Source organism: Manis javanica, chromosome 1 (genome assembly GCF_040802235.1).
Source record: "Manis javanica isolate MJ-LG chromosome 1, MJ_LKY, whole genome shotgun sequence".
Taxonomy (NCBI): domain Eukaryota; kingdom Metazoa; phylum Chordata; class Mammalia; order Pholidota; family Manidae; genus Manis; species Manis javanica.
The window spans coordinates 94775174-94796911 of NC_133156.1; the positions used below are offsets into that span (position 1 = coordinate 94775174).

At 40.4% G+C, this 21738-nt stretch overlaps 1 protein-coding gene across 8 annotated transcripts in view; it reads right to left on the reverse strand.

Annotated features, from left to right (window-relative positions):
• The window catches only part of ARHGEF28 (Rho guanine nucleotide exchange factor 28), a 327107-nt gene that overhangs the window by 118002 nt on the left and 187367 nt on the right, over window positions 1–21738 (reverse strand). For 7 of the 8 annotated variants that reach the window (XR_012130564.1, XR_012130563.1, XM_073235080.1 and 4 more), the window contains one exon: window positions 4324–4445. Coding sequence is in view for 6 of the 8 variants with exons in the window: in XM_073235080.1 (XP_073091181.1) it covers window positions 4324–4445 (122 nt within the window). In the remaining 2 variants the exon portion in view is untranslated. Of the gene's footprint in view, window positions 1–4323; window positions 4446–14005; window positions 14159–21738 lie in introns of all 8 variants that reach the window. The other variant, XM_073235092.1, reaches the window with a different exon arrangement.

Below are 21738 nucleotides of genomic sequence, written 5' to 3' on the forward strand. Positions count from 1 at the left end.
GGACCATTGTCTAACCCCATATACAAAGGTAAACTCAAAATGGATCAAAGACCTGAATGTAAGTCACGAAACCATTAAACTCTTGGAAAAAAACATAGGCAAAAACCTCTTAGACATAAACATGAGTGATCTCTTCTTGAACATATCGCCCCGGGCAAGGAAAACAACAGCAAAAATGAGCAAGTGGGACTACATTAAGCTGAAAAGCTTCTGTACAGCGAAAGACACCATCAATAGAACAAAAAGGAACCCTACAGTATGGGAGAATATATTTGAAAATGACAGATCTGATAAAGGCTTGACGTCCAGAATATATAAAGAGCTCACACGCCTCAACAAACAAAAAACAAATAACCCAATTAAAAAATGGGCAGAGGAACTGAACAGACAGTTCTCCAAAAAAGAAATACAGATGGCCAAGAGACACATGAAAAGATGCTCCACATCGCTAATTATCAGAGAAATGCAAATTAAAACTACAATGAGGTATCACCTCACACCAGTAAGGATAGCTGCCATCCAAAAGACAAACAACAACAAATGTTGGCGAGGCTGTGGAGAAAGGGGAACCCTCCTACACTGCTGGTGGGAATGTAAATTAGTTCAACCATTGTGGAAAGCAGTATGGAGGTGCATCAAAATGCTCAAAACAGACCTACCATTTGACCCAGGAATTCCACTCCTAGGAATTTACCCTAAGAACGCAGCAATCAAGTTTGAGAAAGACAGATGCACTCCTATGTTTATTGCAGCACTATTTACAATAGCCAAGAATTGGAAGCAACCTAAATGTCCATCTGTAGATGAATGGATAAAGAAGATGTGGTACATATACACAATGGAATACTACTCAGCCATAAGAAGTGGAAAAATCCAACCATTTGCAGCAACATGGATGGAGCTGGAGAGTATTATGCTCAGTGAAATAAGCCAAGCGGAGAAAGAGAAATACCAAATGATTTCACTCATCTGAGGAGTATAGGAACAAAGGAAAAACTGAAGGAACAAAACAGCAGCAGAATTACAGAACCCAAAAATGGACTAACAGGTACCAAAGGGAAAGGAACTGGGGAGGATGGGTGGGCAGGGAGGGATAAGGGGGGAGAAGAAGAAGGGGGGTATTAAGATTAGCATGCATGGGGGGGAGGGAGAAAGGGGAGGGTGGGCTGCACAACACAGAGAGGACAAGTAGTGACTCTACCACATTTTGCTAAGCTGATGGACAGTAACCGTAATGGGGTTGTTAGGGGGGACCTGATATAGGGGAGAGCATAGTAAACATAGTATTCTTCATGTAAGGGTAGATTAAAAATTTAAAAAAAAAAAAAAAAAGAAAGAAAAGGGGATTACTCGTTAACAGGATAAAACTATTGGTAAATCAAAGATCAACGCATGCTTTAAATATCCTTAATGTTGATCACTTAAAGGGTGTCAGATGATCAGCTATGGAGGTACTCTTTTCTGATAATATTCCTTTCTCTTAATTAAAAAAAAAATAAAAAAAATAAATAAATAAATAAAAAAGCAGTTACTGTGTGCTGACCTCCAATGAGTTCTGCACAGTGGTATAGAGGGCATGTCAAAGTGTGGGCAAAGGGTCTGTTTGTTTCTACGCAGAAGACCAAGGCCTAGCTTGGATACCCAGAAAATGAAATAAGATACGATATGAGGAGGAGCTTCCGGCATCAGCACTCTCTGGAGGACTCGTGCCGGGGGATGATCATCAAAAAGCCTCCCCAGGGATCCGGACGATGCTGCGGTTGTGGCTGCATCCAGCCCACCGTCTCCTGGACTTGCCATAAGAAGGAGGAGGGAGATGTCTAGGCTGGCATGTGCATACAGTGAGACAACGAATTTGACTGGATCTGTACTGTTGGAACTCAACCAGGAGTTGGGAGGGGTGCAAGTTGTAGCACCCCAAAATCTCATGACTATAGACTATCTATGGTTAAAAGAACATATGGGATGTGAACAGATCCCAGAAATGGGCTGCTTTAATTTGTCTGATGGTTCAAGTACAGTTGGAAAATATCCATCATATTATAGATAAATTTTCACAAATGCCTAGGGTGCCTAAATGGTTTTCTTGGCTTCACTGGAGATGGCTGGTAATTATAGATTTGCTTTGTTTATGTCACCGTATTCCTATTATGTTAATATGTGTGTGCAAATTAGTTAGTAGTTTAAAACCTATACATACTTAAGGTACTATACAAGAAGATATGTCAAAGAAATAATCAATCCTCCCAAGTTTCCTTCATATGCTACATCTATAGCTTTTCTTCTTCCTTCCTAATTACAAACCTTAAATAGAATTCGTGCCTCATATCGAATTTACCGAGTATCATAATTCCTCCAGGTGGTAAAGATACCTCGAGACAAGTGCTGGGCATAGAAGCCACAGGGCATAAATCTGCAAAGAAGTAAAAAGCTAACCTTTGCAAACAATATGGCTTCTCTCTCACTTACCAACTTTACATTTCCCTGTATGGCCCCGGAAGATGACTGGTTAGCCAGAGACGGGTAAGATTCCTCAAGGGAGGAACAACCTAAGACAGGCACAGTCGCAGGGGGGCCATCAGGTGAGAATTTGGGGATCAACAGAGGTGAGGCTCAGAACCTCACCCCCCCTGCTTTGAGAGAAATCTTCTGCATCCGTGGATGTCTTGCTGCCCTTGTCTAGCCTGGATTAATACTTAGTCCATAGGCACACACCTGATCATCTGATCATCTACATTTGCCTTCTTACAGCACTAAACTATGTTTTCTACCTTTATCTTGCATCTACCTACCACTTCAGCATTTTATTAAAAATAAAAATAATAATAATAATAGGAGAAATGTGGGATCAACATATAAATCAAGTACAAAAATCAATGAATATTCATATTTGACCTGATGGTTTATAGGTCATATTGCATGATCAAAACCGAAAGTTTCTGTGATGAATGCCCTTGTACTGTTCACCATGTAAGAATTTATTCACTCTGTAAGAATTCGTTCACCATGTAAGAACTTGTTCGTTATGCTTCAGAAGATTGGAGACTGACGAGAATTAGGCTTGAGATGGATTAATGATTGTACATTGAGCATTGACCCCCCTATACTGAATTTTATTGTTGTTAACAACCATTTGATCAATAAATATGAGAGATGCCCTCTCAAAAAAAAAAAAAAAAAAAAAAAAATGTCCCCAGAACGTCCTGTTTTCCTCAACTCTGTGACTTGTCTTAGATTTCTATAACTAAGACTGACATTCAGCTGCTTTATGCCCCCCCAAAAAAATACTAGATTGTCCATTCTGATTTATTGGTCCCTATCATTTTGAATATCATTCCAATCTATGCCATTTACACTATGCATTTGATGTAACAATGTTTTATAACACAAAAGGAAAAAGCAGAGATATACAATTCATAGGCTAAAATTGAGATCTACTACACAGAAAAATTGTCATCACAGAAAATATAAGCAATAGGGTATAATATATACATACTAACAACAAAAAGGGTAAAATACCTTATTGCTCAATAAGCATACATATTCTGCATCTTATATAGAAATTTTTAAAGTCAGTGGATAAGGCACAAATTGTGTATTGACAATATTACCCTTAAAAATCCCCTAAATCTGCCACAAATTAGGGTGTGCAGAAATCCTCAGATCTATACCTATGTTTCAATTTTTATAAATATTAAAATCTGAGGACTACTGAGCTACAGAAAAGAACAAAGGATAAATCCATACACAGATGTATATTCAAACCATCACAAATCACTATCATTATCAGAGAACAGGTGGGGAATTCTAAAGGGTTCCAACTTCCCTGTAACCTGACATAATTCTGTTTTAATATTAAAGCTCTCTAAGCTTGGCACACATTAATAGGTGTGTTGTAAGGATTAACCAAGTAATTTATGTGACAATATCATGAGATTGGCACCAAGCTCTTGCTCATAACAACTTGCTGAATTTTAATACAAGTATTGTTTAATCAGGTCACATATATACTTTTATTAAAAAGCTGTAGAGGAGATGGCCTCCCAACTGTCCCTTCCTATTTTAGCCCCGTGGAAGAGCTCTCACACTTCTCATCTGGCAGTGTCTCAAGACCCCTCCTCCATCATTTGGTGGGGTAAGGTGTGCTGTGTTATGAAAGGACCTACATTAAATACTCATCTAATGAGACTCCATTGCTAGCATCGCTGGGGCTGCTATTAGGCTAAAGCTGTCAGAAGAGCACAGTAATACTGTATAGATTTTTCACATGCTCAGATTTTGGAAAGAGGGCAGATTCCCCTTGTAACATCAGTCACTCCTTACCTGATCTATCACCATACAATTAGCATAGACTTCATCACCGCCATTCAGCATGTCAGAAAGCCGGCCTGCAGCAAGGAATGCTGGTGGGTGCTTGGATTTTTTGAAGACATCAAAGGAGTGATCTAGGGAAAACGAAAACAGGACGACTAAAGTGGAATGAGTTTATTTTACACAGTCAGGCATTACCTTCTTAAGGAAACCATGAGGAAAAAAATGAAGATTGCATTTTTTTAAGATGGCATTTTGCCTTTTTCACATAGTAAGATCTAAACGCAAGTATTTTCTCTTATAACATGCAAACCTTCTCAATTATCTAAAAACTTCATAGAGAATAGTTCCAGATAAATGTGCCCATTTCAAGTGCTATTTTTTCTAATCATGAGAGATTTCTGTAAAAATCAATTTGATTCATGCTTTCAGTTTCTAACAGATTAAACTGACATTCATTTCACTATCCATTATCAATAACTTGGAAGCATTAGGGACTGTACCGCAATCTTGGATTCCACTGAAGTATTCAGGCTCCAGACTCATTGCTAAAGAACCCAAGAGAGTGCCCAGTCTAGCAGCTCTGGCTCTGTACTGCCTGCTGAAAATGCATACTCTCATGCAGAGAGCACTTTGCTTCTATTTTTACTACAGAAGTGTTTTTGCTTGTTTACATGTTCTCAGCTTTGTTCCAAATAGACGAGGTTGCTCAAAGTTGAGTCCAGAGAGTTGAAATATTACTGTACTTGCACAGGGAACATAAAGTTGAAGGCAATAAAACATAGTCGAGCCAGAATGCTTCACTTCCTAGGACTCTGGTTAAATTACTTCATCTCAGATACCTTTACAGCTTCCTCATCTGCAAAGAGGATTAGTATTATTGTACTTAGGTGGTGCTGAGGATTAAATCAGTTCAGACACATAAAGCACCTAACTCATGCCATCACTAAGGGCTCATGCCAGTACTAAGGGCTCAATAAATACTGTCACTATTATATCGTTATTATAGCTATTCTAACCATGTTCAATGTGAGGTATATTAATCATAACGTGTTAATTCTAATACTATCTGTAAATGACTTTAATAGGGTAGATTCAAAGTTATATCCATAGCACATGTCATCTTCACTGACATTCTAGTGAGTTTTCTCAAGTGGGTACAAAAGGGTGGCCTCTATTCCATCAGAAATGGTGCTTAACATCTACCTGTCTTATCTATATCATAGCATAAACCCAGGTAAGACAATGGGAGTGAATCAGGACATGCAAAAGATCAGTAACTATTGGGCTGATGTACTAGGAATAAAAAACTCTATTCTTTCATAGAAAGTCCTAGATGATATTATAGAAGTTACAAAGATATATGAGTTGTTGGAGTCAAATGGCCCAGACTTCAGATTCTGCATCTAAATCTACCTCTTCTCCACAGAACATGAAAGTGAGCTTTTATTAAGCTTCTCAAGTAAGCATACAATGTAAATGGAAAACATCTTCTTTTATCAATGTCTTCTTTTAGCAATTTATTTAAACAGCTAGGAATATAACATACAAGCCCACAAATACTTTACAATTATAATCCTTTATGATCAAATACTATGCATTTTCACTGTAATTACACAAAATAAAGCAAGTTCCAAAGGTTATAAATCAAGAACCTGACAAAACGCTTTCAATGTGTTCTGAAAAAAATATTTCTCATTTGTCATTTTACAGAATGTTTGAAAAGTAGTCATAAATAACTTAATGTGGTCTTCTGAAGTGTAATTAATCCAGCTTAACTGCTCTATAATGTCATAAATTCACAGACTGTAAAATACCTGAAATCTCTGCCATCACACTTGGGAGGCTGGTTGTGCCCTTTTTAGCCACTTCTGTCACTGCTAAATTAGGACTTCATTGATAACTAGACTAAGAACCAACAAGCTATTCAAAAAAAAAAATTGCAAATAATTGATGGATTTTATTTTTAAAAACATAGAACCCAAAGAAATATTAACCCAAATTGCCTGGTGCCAGTGAATGCATTAACCAGTCACCCAACAGCTGTGTTCTGAACTACCAAGAGACTTCTAGCTCTGTGTTCAAAACTCTTACCCTCACTTCAAGGATGAGCAGGATCAGGAACTATTTCTGTTTTCCCAGGCATGGAAAAAGTCACTTGAATTCTGTTTTTCTTCCACAAGCAAATCTACCTGGCCCTATGCGGCAGGTCAGAGTCCACACGGAGATCATACCCAAGCAGGAAGATAAACCCAATGAACGAGTTACTTCAACCAAGTTGGGGTCTAATTTGTTTTTCGCATTATTAATTTTATTATTGTTTTAGAAAATGATGCAATTTATTTACAAAGACAAGCCTACAATCTTTTATCTGCAATACTGAAATCTAGAAAGCTCTGAAATCAAAACTTTTCATAAGTTTGGTTCAAAAACCTGCTTGATTCAAAATCTGACCTGAACCCACATGGGGCCATGTATAGTTTTTATTTACCCTACTTGACGTGAATTTTCATGCATTTTGATGCAGAAATATTACTGTGCCTGATGATGGTATTGCCCATGTCTATGAAAATCATATATAATGTAAGTAGCATGCAAAAAAATCTGTATATTCTGAATTCCAAAAAAATCTGGTCCCAAGTTTCAAAGAAGAGACTAGATCTCTGTAAAATCATAGCAGATATTAGATCAATATTTCCCAATATTTTGTCCTTCCTCCCCAAATTCAGAGTTTTGCCATATCTACATACCACCTATATAATTATATTATCTAGTACTTGGTTTTTAGATTGACTAACTCTTCTTTAAATAAAACCGCTTTTCAAAAAAATACCTTATCCTTACAATGGGAAGCCAGTATTCCCTGTCAAAAGTAGAAGGGGATTAAGCAGATTAAAACAACAGAAACAAAACAATGAAACTACATTCTGCCTAAATACAGTTGCCTATCAAAGCCGAGAGTCTACAAGGCCTGCTCTCTGTCATAAAGGGAGATTCCAAAGGATTTGAGAGATGTTAGAGATGCAATGGTGCCAAAATGACTTTCTCCTTGAATCAGCAAAAAAATCAAAAGAAATTCCCACCTTACTGAGTGATTCAATTTCATCTAGTGTTAGGTTGGACACCATCTCAAAGCCTGACAGTCCCCAGAAGAATTTATCCTACACTTTGGAAAACTTGCTCAGACTATGTCATCATCCTGTACCTTAGGTAGTGACTCCCCTGAGACAACTAGTCTTATCTGGGGGCGGGGGCGGGCAGGGCATGACTATACAAAAGCATAACAGAGCAATGAGAAGGAAAAATATGTGTCTCCTCTCTAGATCTGTCATACATAAACTGCCGTGTAGATTTTCTGAGTCACTCACTACAACCATTTACAAAACTGGCCCCCAAACTTCTTTTTAGTGTAACTCTTTCAAGCATCCACGGCCCCCACTTACCAAAGGATACTGAGAGATAATAGGATCTAGAAGTGAACATGAACAAACCAAAGGATGACACAGATTTACAAGACCTCCACTCCTTTCTTCGACACTAGTCACTGCAATCATGGGTTTCCAACCAGAGGAATAAGATTTATTGTGAAAAGAAAATAAATCTACAAAAGTACTTTCCAATAAACATCAGCTACATATATTAAAGTAGCTTATTGCTCTACTATGTTTCAGCCCACTCAAATGAAAAGCTACAATGGTTTCATTTTTTTTTAACTGATCTTTTCAAGATTTTCAAGACATACGATTTCATTACTTCCATATGTAACCACTGTAGTAGCAACTCAAGTGAAAAATTATTGCCAAAAAAATGTCCTTTCTCTATGAGCATATAGAAATAATATGCAATAAGGAAATCGGCTCTTCATCTTAATTTAATGCTTTGTCATAAGCAGTTTTTCTTAGCAAAAAATTAACCTTACAGTTACAAAACTGTAAGCATTACAGTATAATACTGATAGCATTAACTTTTAATACTTGGTAAACTCATACATCAGAGACAGTATAAAAGTAACCAAAATTAAACCCCCATCCAAAATGGCTGCAACTTTTTAATTTGTAAGGAGCAGGGCAATACTTATGCAATGCAATGCAGTAGTTAGAGCAACAGCCCTGCACTGCTTGGATTCAAAGCCCTACCTTATCATCTATGAGTTGTGTGGCCCTGGGCAAGTTGCTTAACCTGCCTGTATCTCCATTTGCTGATCTGTAAAATAGGGATGATTATCTAACTACTTCATAGGATTGTTGTAAAGATTAAATGATTTAATATTTTCAGTGATTAGAAGATAATCTAACACAAAGTAAGCACTAGGTAAATGCTTGCTATTATTGTATAAGTAAAAGAGGTTGTATGGTCTTGATATTTTTATATAATTTTACTTCTTTAAAAAGATGATTTCAACCTTGGTTATAAATCCACATGTTTAAAACCAATCCAAGGCATCTGGAATGCACCAAACATTCCATTTGCTACACAAAGAGCTTTTTGAAATAAAACTTTTTAATTTCAGACTTAGCTCATGTTGAGAAATTTTGAAAAGTCCATCCTGAACATTTGAAAAACAAAGTCAAACTGCCCTTAAGATTTACCTCCAGTGACTTAAGGATGAGATCTCATGCAATGGGAGATTATAACAGCAGAATGAACAAAGAATCAAGTCAGACAATGAGAGACAGCGTTTCTCAAGAACAAAGGGAGGATTTCAGAAACACCGATGTTCTAACATGATGAAGTGGACTTGGGCCAGGTTCTCACTGCAGAGTGCCTGGGGGATAAACAGTAACTCTGAGGGGATCCCCAGCTCACCCCTCTCCCATTATTCTCACTGCTTTGTAATGTGATCTCTGGAACTCTGCAAGGACCCCCTGAAGCAGACATTTTCATCAGCATTTCATTGCTACGGTAGATGCTCTGGTTTGGTGACATGGCAGATACAACAGGAAGTAAACGTATTCCACCCAGAGAAAGGAGGCAAATGGATACCAGTAAGGACGAGAGAGCAAGGCGGCTGCAGGGGCCTCCCATTTCTCTGACATGAACAACTACCCCCAAATAGAGCAGGAAACCATTAATACCTCAGACCAACATAGGGCCTCTGCAACCTGATCTCTAATGAAACCCAACTCCCCCTCAAAAGCAAAGGGCCTTGAAGATAAAGGAAAATGTGGCCTTCTTGATTGGTTATGTGAGAGATGCCCACCCAGACACAAACAAACCCCTTTGCCGACCTGCTGCTGACCCAGCCTGGCCCACTCTGAGCGCCAAGCTGTCACCTGCCAGAGCCAGGAGACCACCTTTAAGTCCAGATATGTATTAACATGGCTGAGTCGGTTGGTTTGCTCTTTCATTCGTTTGTTCGTTCATTCATTCATTCATTCGTGGTTTGTTTTTTATCTTTTAGTAAGAAACAATTTTTAATTTTTTTCTTCACTATTATAGTGTAGCATTCAAGGGAAATATAGCTACTATAAGGTGGCAAATCTGAGAAATCTATGGCAAGTTTTAAAAAGTGCATTAGTCAAGGTACAACTTATTAACATATACATATTCCATGTTTAACACAAACATTATTAGCTTTGCTGTGAATTTTTCCCCCTACAATATGGCCTGAGTTTGTAAACAGTAGTTCTAAACTGGGGGTGACTGTGCCCTCAAGATGACCTTTGGCCTCTGGTTTGTTGTGGCTGTCATGGGGGTAGGGGTATTATTGGCATTTACTCATTCATTCATTCACTCACTCACTCTCTCTTTAATTCTGTTTTGCTTTAAACCTACAATTACATGAACACAGAAGGATTTATTGAGAATAAGTAACCCCACAAAATGAGAAAGACTGATTTCAGAGTTCACTTCGCAGCACTCCACTGAAACAGTGCCCATCATGGTCACCAATGGCCTTTGGGTCTCAGGGCCCCCTGCTGTGACCTAGAGCAGCACAGCCATCGCTCCCTCTTCCCCTTTTGCCTCCAGGACACCACTCTTCCCTTCCTGGCCCTTCCTTCTCAGTAGTCTTCATCTTCTAGATTTTGGCAGATTACAGTGCTCCAGGGTAAATCCTCAAGGCTCTTTTTCCTCTCTAACTCTCCTTCCCTGATCATCTAACACAGCCTCACACAGCATCATATGATTATGATGCCTGAACTTTCATCTCCAACCCAAACCTCTCACCTGAGTAACATTCCCCTAGATGTCTCTGAGTTGTCCAGCAGCCATGTCAAACACACAGGTGCAAAACACAACTCTTGATATTCCCTCCTACACCAGCTCCTCCCAGTAAATGACAACTCTGTCTTTGAACTGTCTTGACTGTTCTCTTTCACAACCAAATGGATCCACAATCTGACCTTTCCTCATCACCTTCCCTGCCATACCAGGGCAAGCGGCCACCATCTCCTGCCTAGACTACCATCTCTAACTGGTCTTCCTGCTTCTGCTCCTCGCCCTCCATAGCTTATTCTCCACAACAGATGCAAAGCAATCCTTTTACAAAGAAATCAATCAAATCATGTCATACCTCTGCAAAATTCTGGTTTCCTATCTCATTCTGAGTAAAAGCCGAACTTTACCACAACCTACAATGCCTTACTTGCTCAAATGGTCCAATTCCAACAATAGGATATGGGGGTTCCTACACATCCAAGCAATTCTCAGATACCAGCTGGGTGTCTTATAATTCAACTCAATTCTAACAAATCTACATGGTTTAGCATTTGACTCCACAGGTTAAGAGTTTGGTTCTGTAAGACTATACCTCCCACCCCAACCTCAGATGCCAGGCACAGGTCATCCAGGTTTACCTGTACTTCTGAGCAATTGGCTATAAATCAGAGGTTCCCGTGACACCTCCTTGGGTTTGAATAATTTGATAGAGCAGGTCACAGACCTCAGAGAAACATTTTACATGCTAAATTACTGGTTTATTTTAAAAGAATATAACTCAGGAACAACCAGATGGAAGAGACACATAGGCGAAGGGCAAAAGAGCTTCCCTGTCTGAGCTCGCCACTCTTCCAGCACCTCCATGTGCTCACCACTCCAAAAGCTTCCCAAACTGTCCTTTCAGGTTTTTTCGGAGGCTTCACTACATAGGGGGTAACTGACTAAATCTTTGCCCATTTGTGATGGAACCATCTTCAGTCCCCCTCCCTTCCCCAGAGGGCAGGAAAGTTCTAGCCCTCTAATCACCTGGCTGGTTCTCCTGGCAACCGGCAACCATCCTTCTTTAGGTCCCAAAGTCATTTCTTTAAAATAACAAAAGACACCTTTATCACTTTCATCAATTAGGGCATTCCAAGGGTTTTGGGAGCTCTGTGCCAGAAAAGAGACAAAGACCAAGTATGTATTTCTTAAAAATCACAATACCACACTCCCGCAACCCTCGGAGGCCACCTGTCAGTCACTCCCCTGCAGCCACACAGGCCTTGCTACTCTGCACCTCAGGCCGTGGGTGCTCTGTCCTTCCAGGATTGCTCTTACCCCAGATATCTGGACATCTTGCTCCCTTTCATCAGTTCTCTACTCAGATGTTATCAAAGAGGCTCCCCTTGATCTTTATAGAAAACTGCAACCTCCTAGCCCTGCTTTATTTTTCTTTATACCATATATCATTACCTAGCATAGAAGGTATTTATTGTATATTGTGTTTCCTTCTACTACAACGTAAGCTCCATGAGGATAGTGACCTTAAATGCTTTATTCAGTGTATTCCCAGTGCCTAGAACCATGTCAGGTACATAGCAGATACTCAACATATATTCTCTGAAGGGGTGAATACTTTCTCATTAAGAACAAAAACTTTTTGTCACTTACAGCTAACAGACTATTCTCCTGAGGTCCGGTAAAGTTCCCTCAGCCTCTGGAGGTTTTTTTTGTGTTGGCTAGCTACTCAAGGAGAGTTATTTCTACTCCAGGTAGTGATAGGAGTGTTACTGTCTTATTTCTCACATTCATTCATTCATTCATTCATTCATTCATTCATTCTCTTCTTCAAAGCTTACTGTGTCTGTTGACTGCCAGGCACTGTGCTACCTGCTGGACCCTGCCCAGCGCCCTGGGCCTTTGTCTATAACTCTTAAAAATATCCTCAAAGCCCAGTCATTATGGACCATTTCCAGAGGGCCCTTGACAAGCCTCTAGACAGCCACTAGCCTCTGAGCTAGCTCTTCATGCCTGTGCCTCTGTGCATTGTCCTACCACACTCCGGGGATGACTTTACTTTGCTCCTCCTGGTAGGGCAAGTACCTTGCTGATTGAGATATAAACTAAAAACACATTCTCCCATTGTGCAGACCATCACAGATGCCAGATGCTTTCTGTGCAGCACCATTCAATATGCCCAGTGGTAGCAGTAGCCCAAGAATTACCTTTTAATCTCTTTAAAGTATCAGGTAGGTTTTATTTTACTAAAGGAATATTGGGATGATCAGGCAGATTTGCATAGTCAAGGTCCTGGGCAGAAGATGAGAAAAACATTAAAAGGGAGAGAGTAGATGCAAAATATTAGGTACTCCAGATGTCAGCATCTATTGAACACCTGTTCCATACTGTAATTATACTGAGTGATCACTATTACAGCTAAACTAATACAGTGCTTACTATGAACCAGGCACTGTATGATTTCTATACATTAACTCATTTGGTCCTAAAAACAATCCTCTGAAGTTGTACCATTTATTATTTTCATTTTACAGATTAGGAAATGGTGATGCTATTTAGGTTCTCCTCCAAGATCAGACAACTAGCAAATGGCAGCTCTAGGCAGGCATTCTTCTGGGTAGTTCAAAGTATTTTACTTAATAACTGGGGTTATTGAGTATCCTATTTGAACTCAAGAAACTGGCATTTGAACAATGTCTGGTATTTTCACATTAGGAAGTCTCATTAATGTGTTACAGTACGACTTGTGCCCAGGTGTGTTTGTTCACTCCCTGGGACTCTGTTATCTGCTTCTGGAAATCTCCTACTAGAATATAACAGTGAGAGCCTTGCTGAGAAAATGTCCATAGAACAATACGTATATGATATCATTTTGTCTAACCACACAGCACGCAAGTCATCAAGAGAAAAGACTAGCAAGATTAGCTAAGACATTCCCTGCTATCTCTAGGTGATAGAGGACAGATGGTATTTTTAATTCTTTACTATCTGAAATTTCTAGGTTACCAACAATCACCATCTTTATATCTAAAATGTGAAAAAAAAACCATGTTCTAAAAATGTGCCTCATATTAAAAAGAACAACTGTGCAATCTCAGACAAAATTATAGATTATCAATAAATCAATTGTATCAGAAAATATTTGTGTAAATGTATTAGCTGGAAATGTTTGATCCAAGGGTGCAGAGTATTGTTGTTATCCCATCTGCCAACCCTACTCTCTATAACATGAAGTGTTACAGAAATTATAATTTATAATTTCTACAAAAATGGCTTTGTAGGCTAGAAAGTTAAGGCCCAAAGAAAGTGATCAATGCACCACCATTATTAAGTGATAGAATCAGAGCACAAACAGTGCTTACATACCCTCTCCTGCAGCACATGATCTCCTAAATTCCCAGTTTCTAAGGGGACTTTGCCAAATTCTGAAATTTACAGTTGGTCCTTTCTACCAATGATGTGAGTGTGCCCCAGAATAAGGAAAAAAAATCCTTCAACTAATAAAAATGTTCATTTTCAGTGGGAAACTGTCACTTACCTCCTTGCCTATTTTTCATCTAAGATTCTCTTAGGATTTTCCGGATGTTAGTCTTGGCCTGGAAAATCTCTTGGCCTCTATCATCTGAGTTGGACTTGAGGTTGCAGAGAGGATCCATCCCAATTCCAAAATTATCCTCAGCCCAGGAATTTCCTGTGGGTCATATGTGAGCTAACGTTACCCCAACGATTCAAGTCCACACCAAGACGTGTCTGGGAAAACCCAGGGAACCTTTGTCTACCAAACTAGAGCAGTTCTAACATCAATCCAAATGTCCAGTTCACCCTCAGACCTCTCCTCACCCTCCTGGGATCCCATGGAAAGAAAAGTGAGCCCTGGGATGAGATCAGGACTTCCAACCAGTCCTGTTAGCACCAGGAACAGCTAAGGATGAAAGGGAATGGATTCTGGAGGTGCTGAAGTGAGAGCCATTTTTCTAGCCCTCTTCCTGGAACAGCAGTTTAAAACCTCTTCTAAACAAGTTACAACTTAGTAACTCTACAACCAGATTCTAAAAGAAGTCCTATTCTGCTGTTTTCCAAACCTAATTATCAAACTTACTTAAGAAAATAAGCCTTTTCCCTCATAAAGCACTGACTACCCAAAGGGAGGTGAAGAGAGGGGAGAAAGGAAGAAAGAAAATTAAGTCCTCAGAAAATATCAATTTTGCTCCAACTCTTCCCAAGTTCTTGTTCTTCATCATAGTAGCACAAAGTAGCCTTCAAGAGGATGTATGTTTTATGTTTGAAAAAGGACTCTCAAACGTGTAAATAACTTTTGTGCCCTTGCTTCTTCCCCCAAGCTATGTTTAGTCATGTGTGGTGTGTAGACTTTGGTGTGATTAGATTTAAACAGTAACTCCTTTCCTTCTTGATGCAGCTCTCCAAGACCTAAAGCAAATTAGTCCATAAAAAGGAAAAACGGGCAAGCTGAGGTAAAAACACTAATACATTAGACAAACACCAGAATAAAAGTCAAAGACCTCAAATAAAGTGGCAGGACTTTAACAAGACCACTTCAAGTGACTATAGACAAAAAGTATAAAGAAACTGATCAGGAAAATGCTCCTGTATGTCATCATCACAAGAAACTCTGAGTAATTCAAATCCTATATAATCTCATGGAAAGACATTTGCATACAAAACTGATTTTATCTACTTCAAAAGGCACAGCACCTACCTCTAGAGCCATATGTATTTGGCTCATATGTAGTCATATTTCCTTCCCCAGCTTAATACACTAAAAATAGAGTTCTACAACAAGAACTCGACTAGCAAAAATATTCTCCATTGAAATATACATTCTTTTGTTTATCTTTTTATTGAGGTGTAACTGACATATAATATCAGTTTTAGGTGTACAATGATTTGATGTTTGTATACACCACAAAATGAACCCAATAAGTCCAGTTAATATCCATCACCACACAATTTTTTTTCTTGTGATAAGAACTTTTAAAACCTGCTCTTTTAGCAACTTTTAAATGATATTCATTTGTTTTTTTATGTGTCCTCAACAAGAACATTTTGAATGAATGAATGAAGGCCCACACTGCCTGGCATTCCTCCAAACTGTTCTGGCTTTCTCCTAGGTGGGAAACTCTACTTGATTCCTGAGTCCTGCTGCATTATCCCAAACCACTCACCCCTGGGCTGGCTGGAATAAATGAGAGCTGGAATGGGATTTGTCAGAGTTCATAACTAGCATTTTCCTTTAGCAGAAATAATGGAGACCAAAGGGACCAGGCAATAGGCTTCCCTGCCTGTGGCGGACAGTGTGAGGTAGGCCGGGGGCTACTCTCAGAGTGGGTGGGCTTCCCTCATTCCCATCTGGGGCTCTGAAGATGACCACCCTGAGGACAACCCTGCCAAGCACAGAGTGGGAGAGCAAGGTCAGGCAGCAGGGTCGGCTCCAGCTTTCCCGGGCCACTTCCAGTTGCCTGAGTAATAAGAATGGATCCCTATGATCCCACAGGCCTCTGGGAGGAGCAGGAATGACTGAGTAGAGCCCTTATGGCCTGCCAGGGGCCCTCCGTGGTTGAAGGAAAGGTAAATGTTTTTAGGGAAGTGCCTGAGCCAGTAGCCGGGGTCAGAGATTCCAAGAATTCTGTAGCATGAGAGCCAAGGTGAGGCCAAGTCAGTTGAAGAGAAGCACCAGGTCCTGACTAACACCAGGGCAAAGACCTTGGTCACAGATGTCAGAACACCCAGTAGTAAGACAGGCATGCCTTGGGGAAGGGTGCAGGCCAGCCTATCCACATCAGAGACTACAAGGACCCAGAGGGCATGCGAAGATCGGCCATGGCTGCCTCCTCCCTGCAGCCAACGGCCCCCCACCCTCTCTAGGACATCAGTCACCAGCTTGGCAAGGAGGAGGAGGAGGAGGAAGAGATCTCGGAGACTGGATGTTTTACTTCAAGAGACAGCAGTTACCAAACATGACTTTTTATTACTGCATCAGACCAAGGTTTTAAAATTAGACTGAAATATATCCTTTCTCCTCCCCACTGCTTAAAGGATAGGATTTCCTAAGGAAGATCAGCTCTATTAAAGACAAAATAAAGAAATAAAGACAAAATAAAAAGCATCAGTGTAGTGTGAGTAAATCTGTGCCATAAAACAGTTTGAAATATTTACTGCCTGCTTTCTGTGACCCAGGCAGTGGAGGCATGAAAATGGGTCCAGCAGGCTCCATCTGCAGGGAACTCAGCATCTTAGGGTAACAGACATTGAATAACAGCTGGCATACAGTAATGAGAGGGCTGTTATAAAAATACACACAAACCAGATCAGAAGAAGGGTAGAATGATGAACTGGGAAGGAAGGAATTCAGGGGAAGCTTCCAGAAAAACAACCCTTGAGCTGCATCTTAAAGGACAAGCTGGAGATTTCTAGTTGGAAGTGGGAGAAATGTTCACCTGAATTTGCTAAAACAAACATGAAAGGGGAAGGAAAAGGACTTATGGGAGGCTTATGAGGACAGCTCATAGAGCTGAAGGAGTTTCACACCCAAGCCTGGAGAGGGAGGCATCTGGGCAGCAACAGGGCCTCAGAGAGGAGAGCAAGGGCCTGCTAGCAGGATCCTATCACACGACGTCTCTTTACACATTTGCAGTATTTCCTCCTGCCACAGACTGGTTTCTCCCAGCTAATGGCTTCCACTCCTACCCTTCTGGCACAGCCACCCTAGAAGGAAGACGTCTCCCTGCCAACTCCAGTTTGAAGAATCCAAGGGCAGGTTCATATTGGGCAAGTTTGGGTCATGTGACCACTCTGGGCCAACAGCTGTGGCCCAGCAGAAGGGGTGACTGGTGCAGCCTGGGTGGGATGCCCAGCTGTGGCATCCAGGAAGGTAAGATCACATAAGAAGGTGGCGGCATTTGGACCCATCGCTAAAGCAGTAGAGGGGCCACACTCTAAAGAGGATGAGTGCTGTTCACCAAAGGGTAGGACGGTGCTAAGCAGGCAAAACCACCCATCAAGGCTGGCACAACACTTGGCAACACTCTACATGTCTGTGTATGCCTATGAACCAACAGTACCCAAGCCTGGCCTGTTTTCCATCACTCTGATACACTTTATGCCTGACTCTGCCAGTTTGCTTGGAAGGACCATCAGCCTGTTAAACCCCATCAGTTTCCCACAGGCTATTGAAATGATGCCCTCAGCTTGAACTGGTCTCTTCACCTTGACCTTCAACAGTAATTTGTCCTGACCTCTCCTATGGTACTTATCATTTTCTGCCTTAATACATCTGAATAAACAACCAGTGGTCCTTCCTCCAAAATGGAGGGGTCCCCCAAAACAGGGTAATAACTTGGAGTATCACCTCCCTTCCACTTACAGAGACTAAATGCAGAAATATGCCTTGCCCAAAAATAGCCCAAAATAAAGGAAATCTGTTGCAAATATGTGTCAAGTATTTGTTTTAGCTAAAGGGAGCTATGAGAGGTATACAGGTAAGTTGTTTAGCAAAGAGCTTGTAATGAGTCTCCTTTCCTCTGCTGACAAAGGCCAGCCCCCAGGCGGTCTGAAATTGAGACTGTTCTGCATGTGGTTAAACGCGATCTTCATTTCAAGCCAACTAAATCTCAGCAGGTTTTGTCACCTTTAGGAAAATGCTTGTCTACCTTAAAAAGGCTTTTTGTAGTGACTTATTTCCCCTATGGTGTTCAGGGAAATTTCTGGACTGAATACACACATGTGCATGGATGTGTAAGAGTGAATTCAATGAAAAAAGGAAGGAAAGGAGGATGTGTAAGTAAGAGAACAAGTAAGCCCATGAGATCAGTGTAATTTACCTTTACAAATTATCAAACCTTCTGAGATGTCACACCTTTAATACCTACTGTGTTAGGGGATTGTTTTTTCAGAGTAGGTACCTGCCCTTCCAACACTAAATGAGCTCATGAAAAAGGCCAAAACAGTGGTCTCATGATCCCTCTCTCTTCCTCTGTCTGGGACAATCCTGTGCACTTTCAGGATACACGGGAAGCCCTCCCATGCCATCCTTTCCTCAGGTCATTCTGCCCCTTCCTCCACTCAGTAAGCATGCAGGGCTCCAGCCACTGTCCACCTGTTTCCACCCAAATGGTGGCGCATGGAGTATTATACCCAACATGCATACAGATGGGTCAAGACCTAGAAACAACCCTACCATCTTGCTCCTCCAGAGTTTCCACTACCACCTCTACTCCTAGGCAAAGACTCACAAGAGAGGGAGGAAGAAAGATGGAGAGACACAGTGGTACCTCCTGAACACAGGTAGTTACCCATTGAAGTTAACCATCCCTTACTTCAATGAAGAGGTGATGAAACATACTGGGAAGAACAAAACCTCTGAAGCCACTGTCCTGGCTGTAGGCCTGGCTCTGCATTTATTGGCTATGGTCTTGGGAAGTTTATTTCTCCTCTGACCCTCAGAGCCCCCACCTAATAAAGGAAGGTGATAACCACATCTAACATACAGGTGTTTTACAAGGTAACAGATGAAAAAACCCTACACACATCACTCACTTATTCACTAGCCTTCCTTGTTCTACCATGGTTACTTTTCCCTGCATTTCCTGGTATGCCCTTAGGAAGAACTTTAAAACTCTCTAAGCCTCAGTTTTCCCACCTGTAAAACAGACATAACATCTGTCCTATGGAACTATATCGAGAATCAGATGTTTGTAAAGTGCCTGCTACAGCTTCATAAACAGTGGTTATTATGTTGAATGAAGAACCACATAAAAGTTATCTTAACTACAGAAAATTTGGTGCTATCTAAGCTCTCCAAGATTGTTACAGTTTCTGATAGACATTGTCTCCCTTGGCAACTATAGACTGGTTTTGTATCAAAGGCAGCACTCTTTCACACTTTGGGCCATTAGAGAGGCAGTTGATATGAGCTGGAGGAGGACAGAATGAGAGGAGGTGCATAACGGGATCAAAGGCACAATGAACAGTTCAACTTTTCCTGGGTCCTGATGATTGATATTAAAGAGTGTACTATAAAGATTGAATGATAATTATAGGAAACATATGTAAGCTCTAAATACCTATTTTTTATCTTTGATTAATAAACATTAAACTTCTTGGTTTAATTTGCTATTGAAACCAACAAAACAAAGATCCAGGCATTCCTAGAGTCCTCGAAGCAGAACGGTCATGGACTGTGGCCCACTCCAATCACTAACCATTAGGCTCCCAGGACAGCTCGTGCAAGGGCTGCCCATGAAATGACTATGGGCAATTTTTGAGAATCCCAGGAATATTTTTGGGGCAGTTTGATTTTAACTGCTTCCACCACTTCCTCTAGACACGGTCACTTCCAAAGGCACTGCTTCTAAGTTATTTCTTTTTCTTCCCTTTTGAGGGCATGAGGTTAGGTAACACTAGATTCACTTTTTAGTTGATATAAGTATTAGTGAGTTTCTGTTAGATTTCCTCTGTTAGATTATTACCAAACCCTCTAAATGTTTACCTCTCTCTAAACTAGGTACCTACTCTGTGTGTGTGTGCGCGCACACATGTGCATGTTTACCAAAGAATAGTGATATAAGGACAGGAGGGGAAATTAAAGGAAAGAACACTAAAAAGGAAGTCAGGAAAGAAAAAGAATAATACAAAGTAAAAGAATATTTCTGAATAAATACGTGAGGTTTGCTAATAAGCCAGAAATTCCAATCCTTCAAAACTTCCTTCAAGATTTCCTGGGTGATCCAAACCTACGTTCCGAGAATGATGCTGGTGATGATTAGAAGGAAGGAAACAATGAAGAAAAATTCAGTCCACCTTAGTTGTACAGACTGACAAAAAAATAATTAGGTCATCCTTCTAAGAGATAGAAACCATAGGTCTGCACAAACTGCCCACAGGGTTGAAAAAATCAGGTTTATTGGTGTTTCTTCCACCACATGAAGGTGGCATATCCAGATCCTGGGAGATATGGGTGCCATTTCCAACGCTAATGTCCCTGTGAGCAGGGACAGTATCTGTGTGGACCTGCACTTTGCCCCACCCACCAGAACAGTGCCTGGCACTCTGGAAATGCTTCCTGAGCACATGAATAATTCCCCTTCACTTCACCCGTTTTGGCCCCATCATCCTCTTCTGCAAAATGAGGTATTTGGACCAGGTCATTTCTAAGGCCTAAGGTTCTGGGACTCTGTCCACCTAACAGTGCGATGTGACCACCCAACCTCCTTTTCACACTCTCCACAACTACATCATCATCAGTTGACAAAGAAAGGAAGTGGGACCCTTCAGACAACGCCCCCCTCTGCTACCAACCACTTGTCTTTTGTTTATTAGCAGCAAATAGTTAATCATTTTCATATCCCAGGTACCTGCTTTCACTTGAATCAAGTTTAATTTATACATAGCTATGTTATGACTTTCTGCTGTGGCTCGAACTGGCTGTGCTCCAACTTTGGATTTCAAAGGAGAATGTGATTAATGCATTCTCTGCAACTCCACTGGACTCTCAAGGTTCTCCACTGGCCTCCTAATCATTAATCCTATGTCTCCCCAGGTTGTTAGGGTACCCAGGCCCCCAAGAACATAGGCATCCAGTCAGCCAGCCATGCAATATAAACACAAAAATACATAAAGCAGATATTTGTATAATCTATATATATTTTATATCTAATTATCACATTGATTATATATAATTTATAAAATATATTTCATATCTGTGTAGCAATTATTTTATAATCTGCATAATTATATATCCCCAAATTTAACTGGGGTAGAATTAGCACAAAGATTTAGTAGTCTTGCAGAACTGCTATGTGCCCTCAAGAAGTTCTCAACGAACAAGAATAACATTCATTCTAAAGAGAGAGTGACTTGGTGGATCCACCCTCTCTGAAGTTAAAAAAAATTATTTTTTTTAGTTAGTTGCAAACTTAAAAGCTGAAAGAATAGCACAAAGAACCCCACTATATGCCTTTACCCAGATCTACCTACTGTTAACATTGTAACCACGCTCTTTCTGCATCTGAGCTTGCTTTCACATGCACATGTTTGTGCTCATAGACACATTTTTCACCCTGAACAATTGATGGTAAGTTGCATTTATCATGACCCTGTACCCCAAAGAAGAAGAAATTTTAAAATAGCACACAAGGAAAATAGAATGTTGCACAAAATTGTCAGGTCCCCAGTGACAGAATTTCAAGGATGGCAGCTGAGTAGCCCAGGAGATTTGTTCATGCTGAAGCTTCTGCCACCCCTAGAAGGTCAACC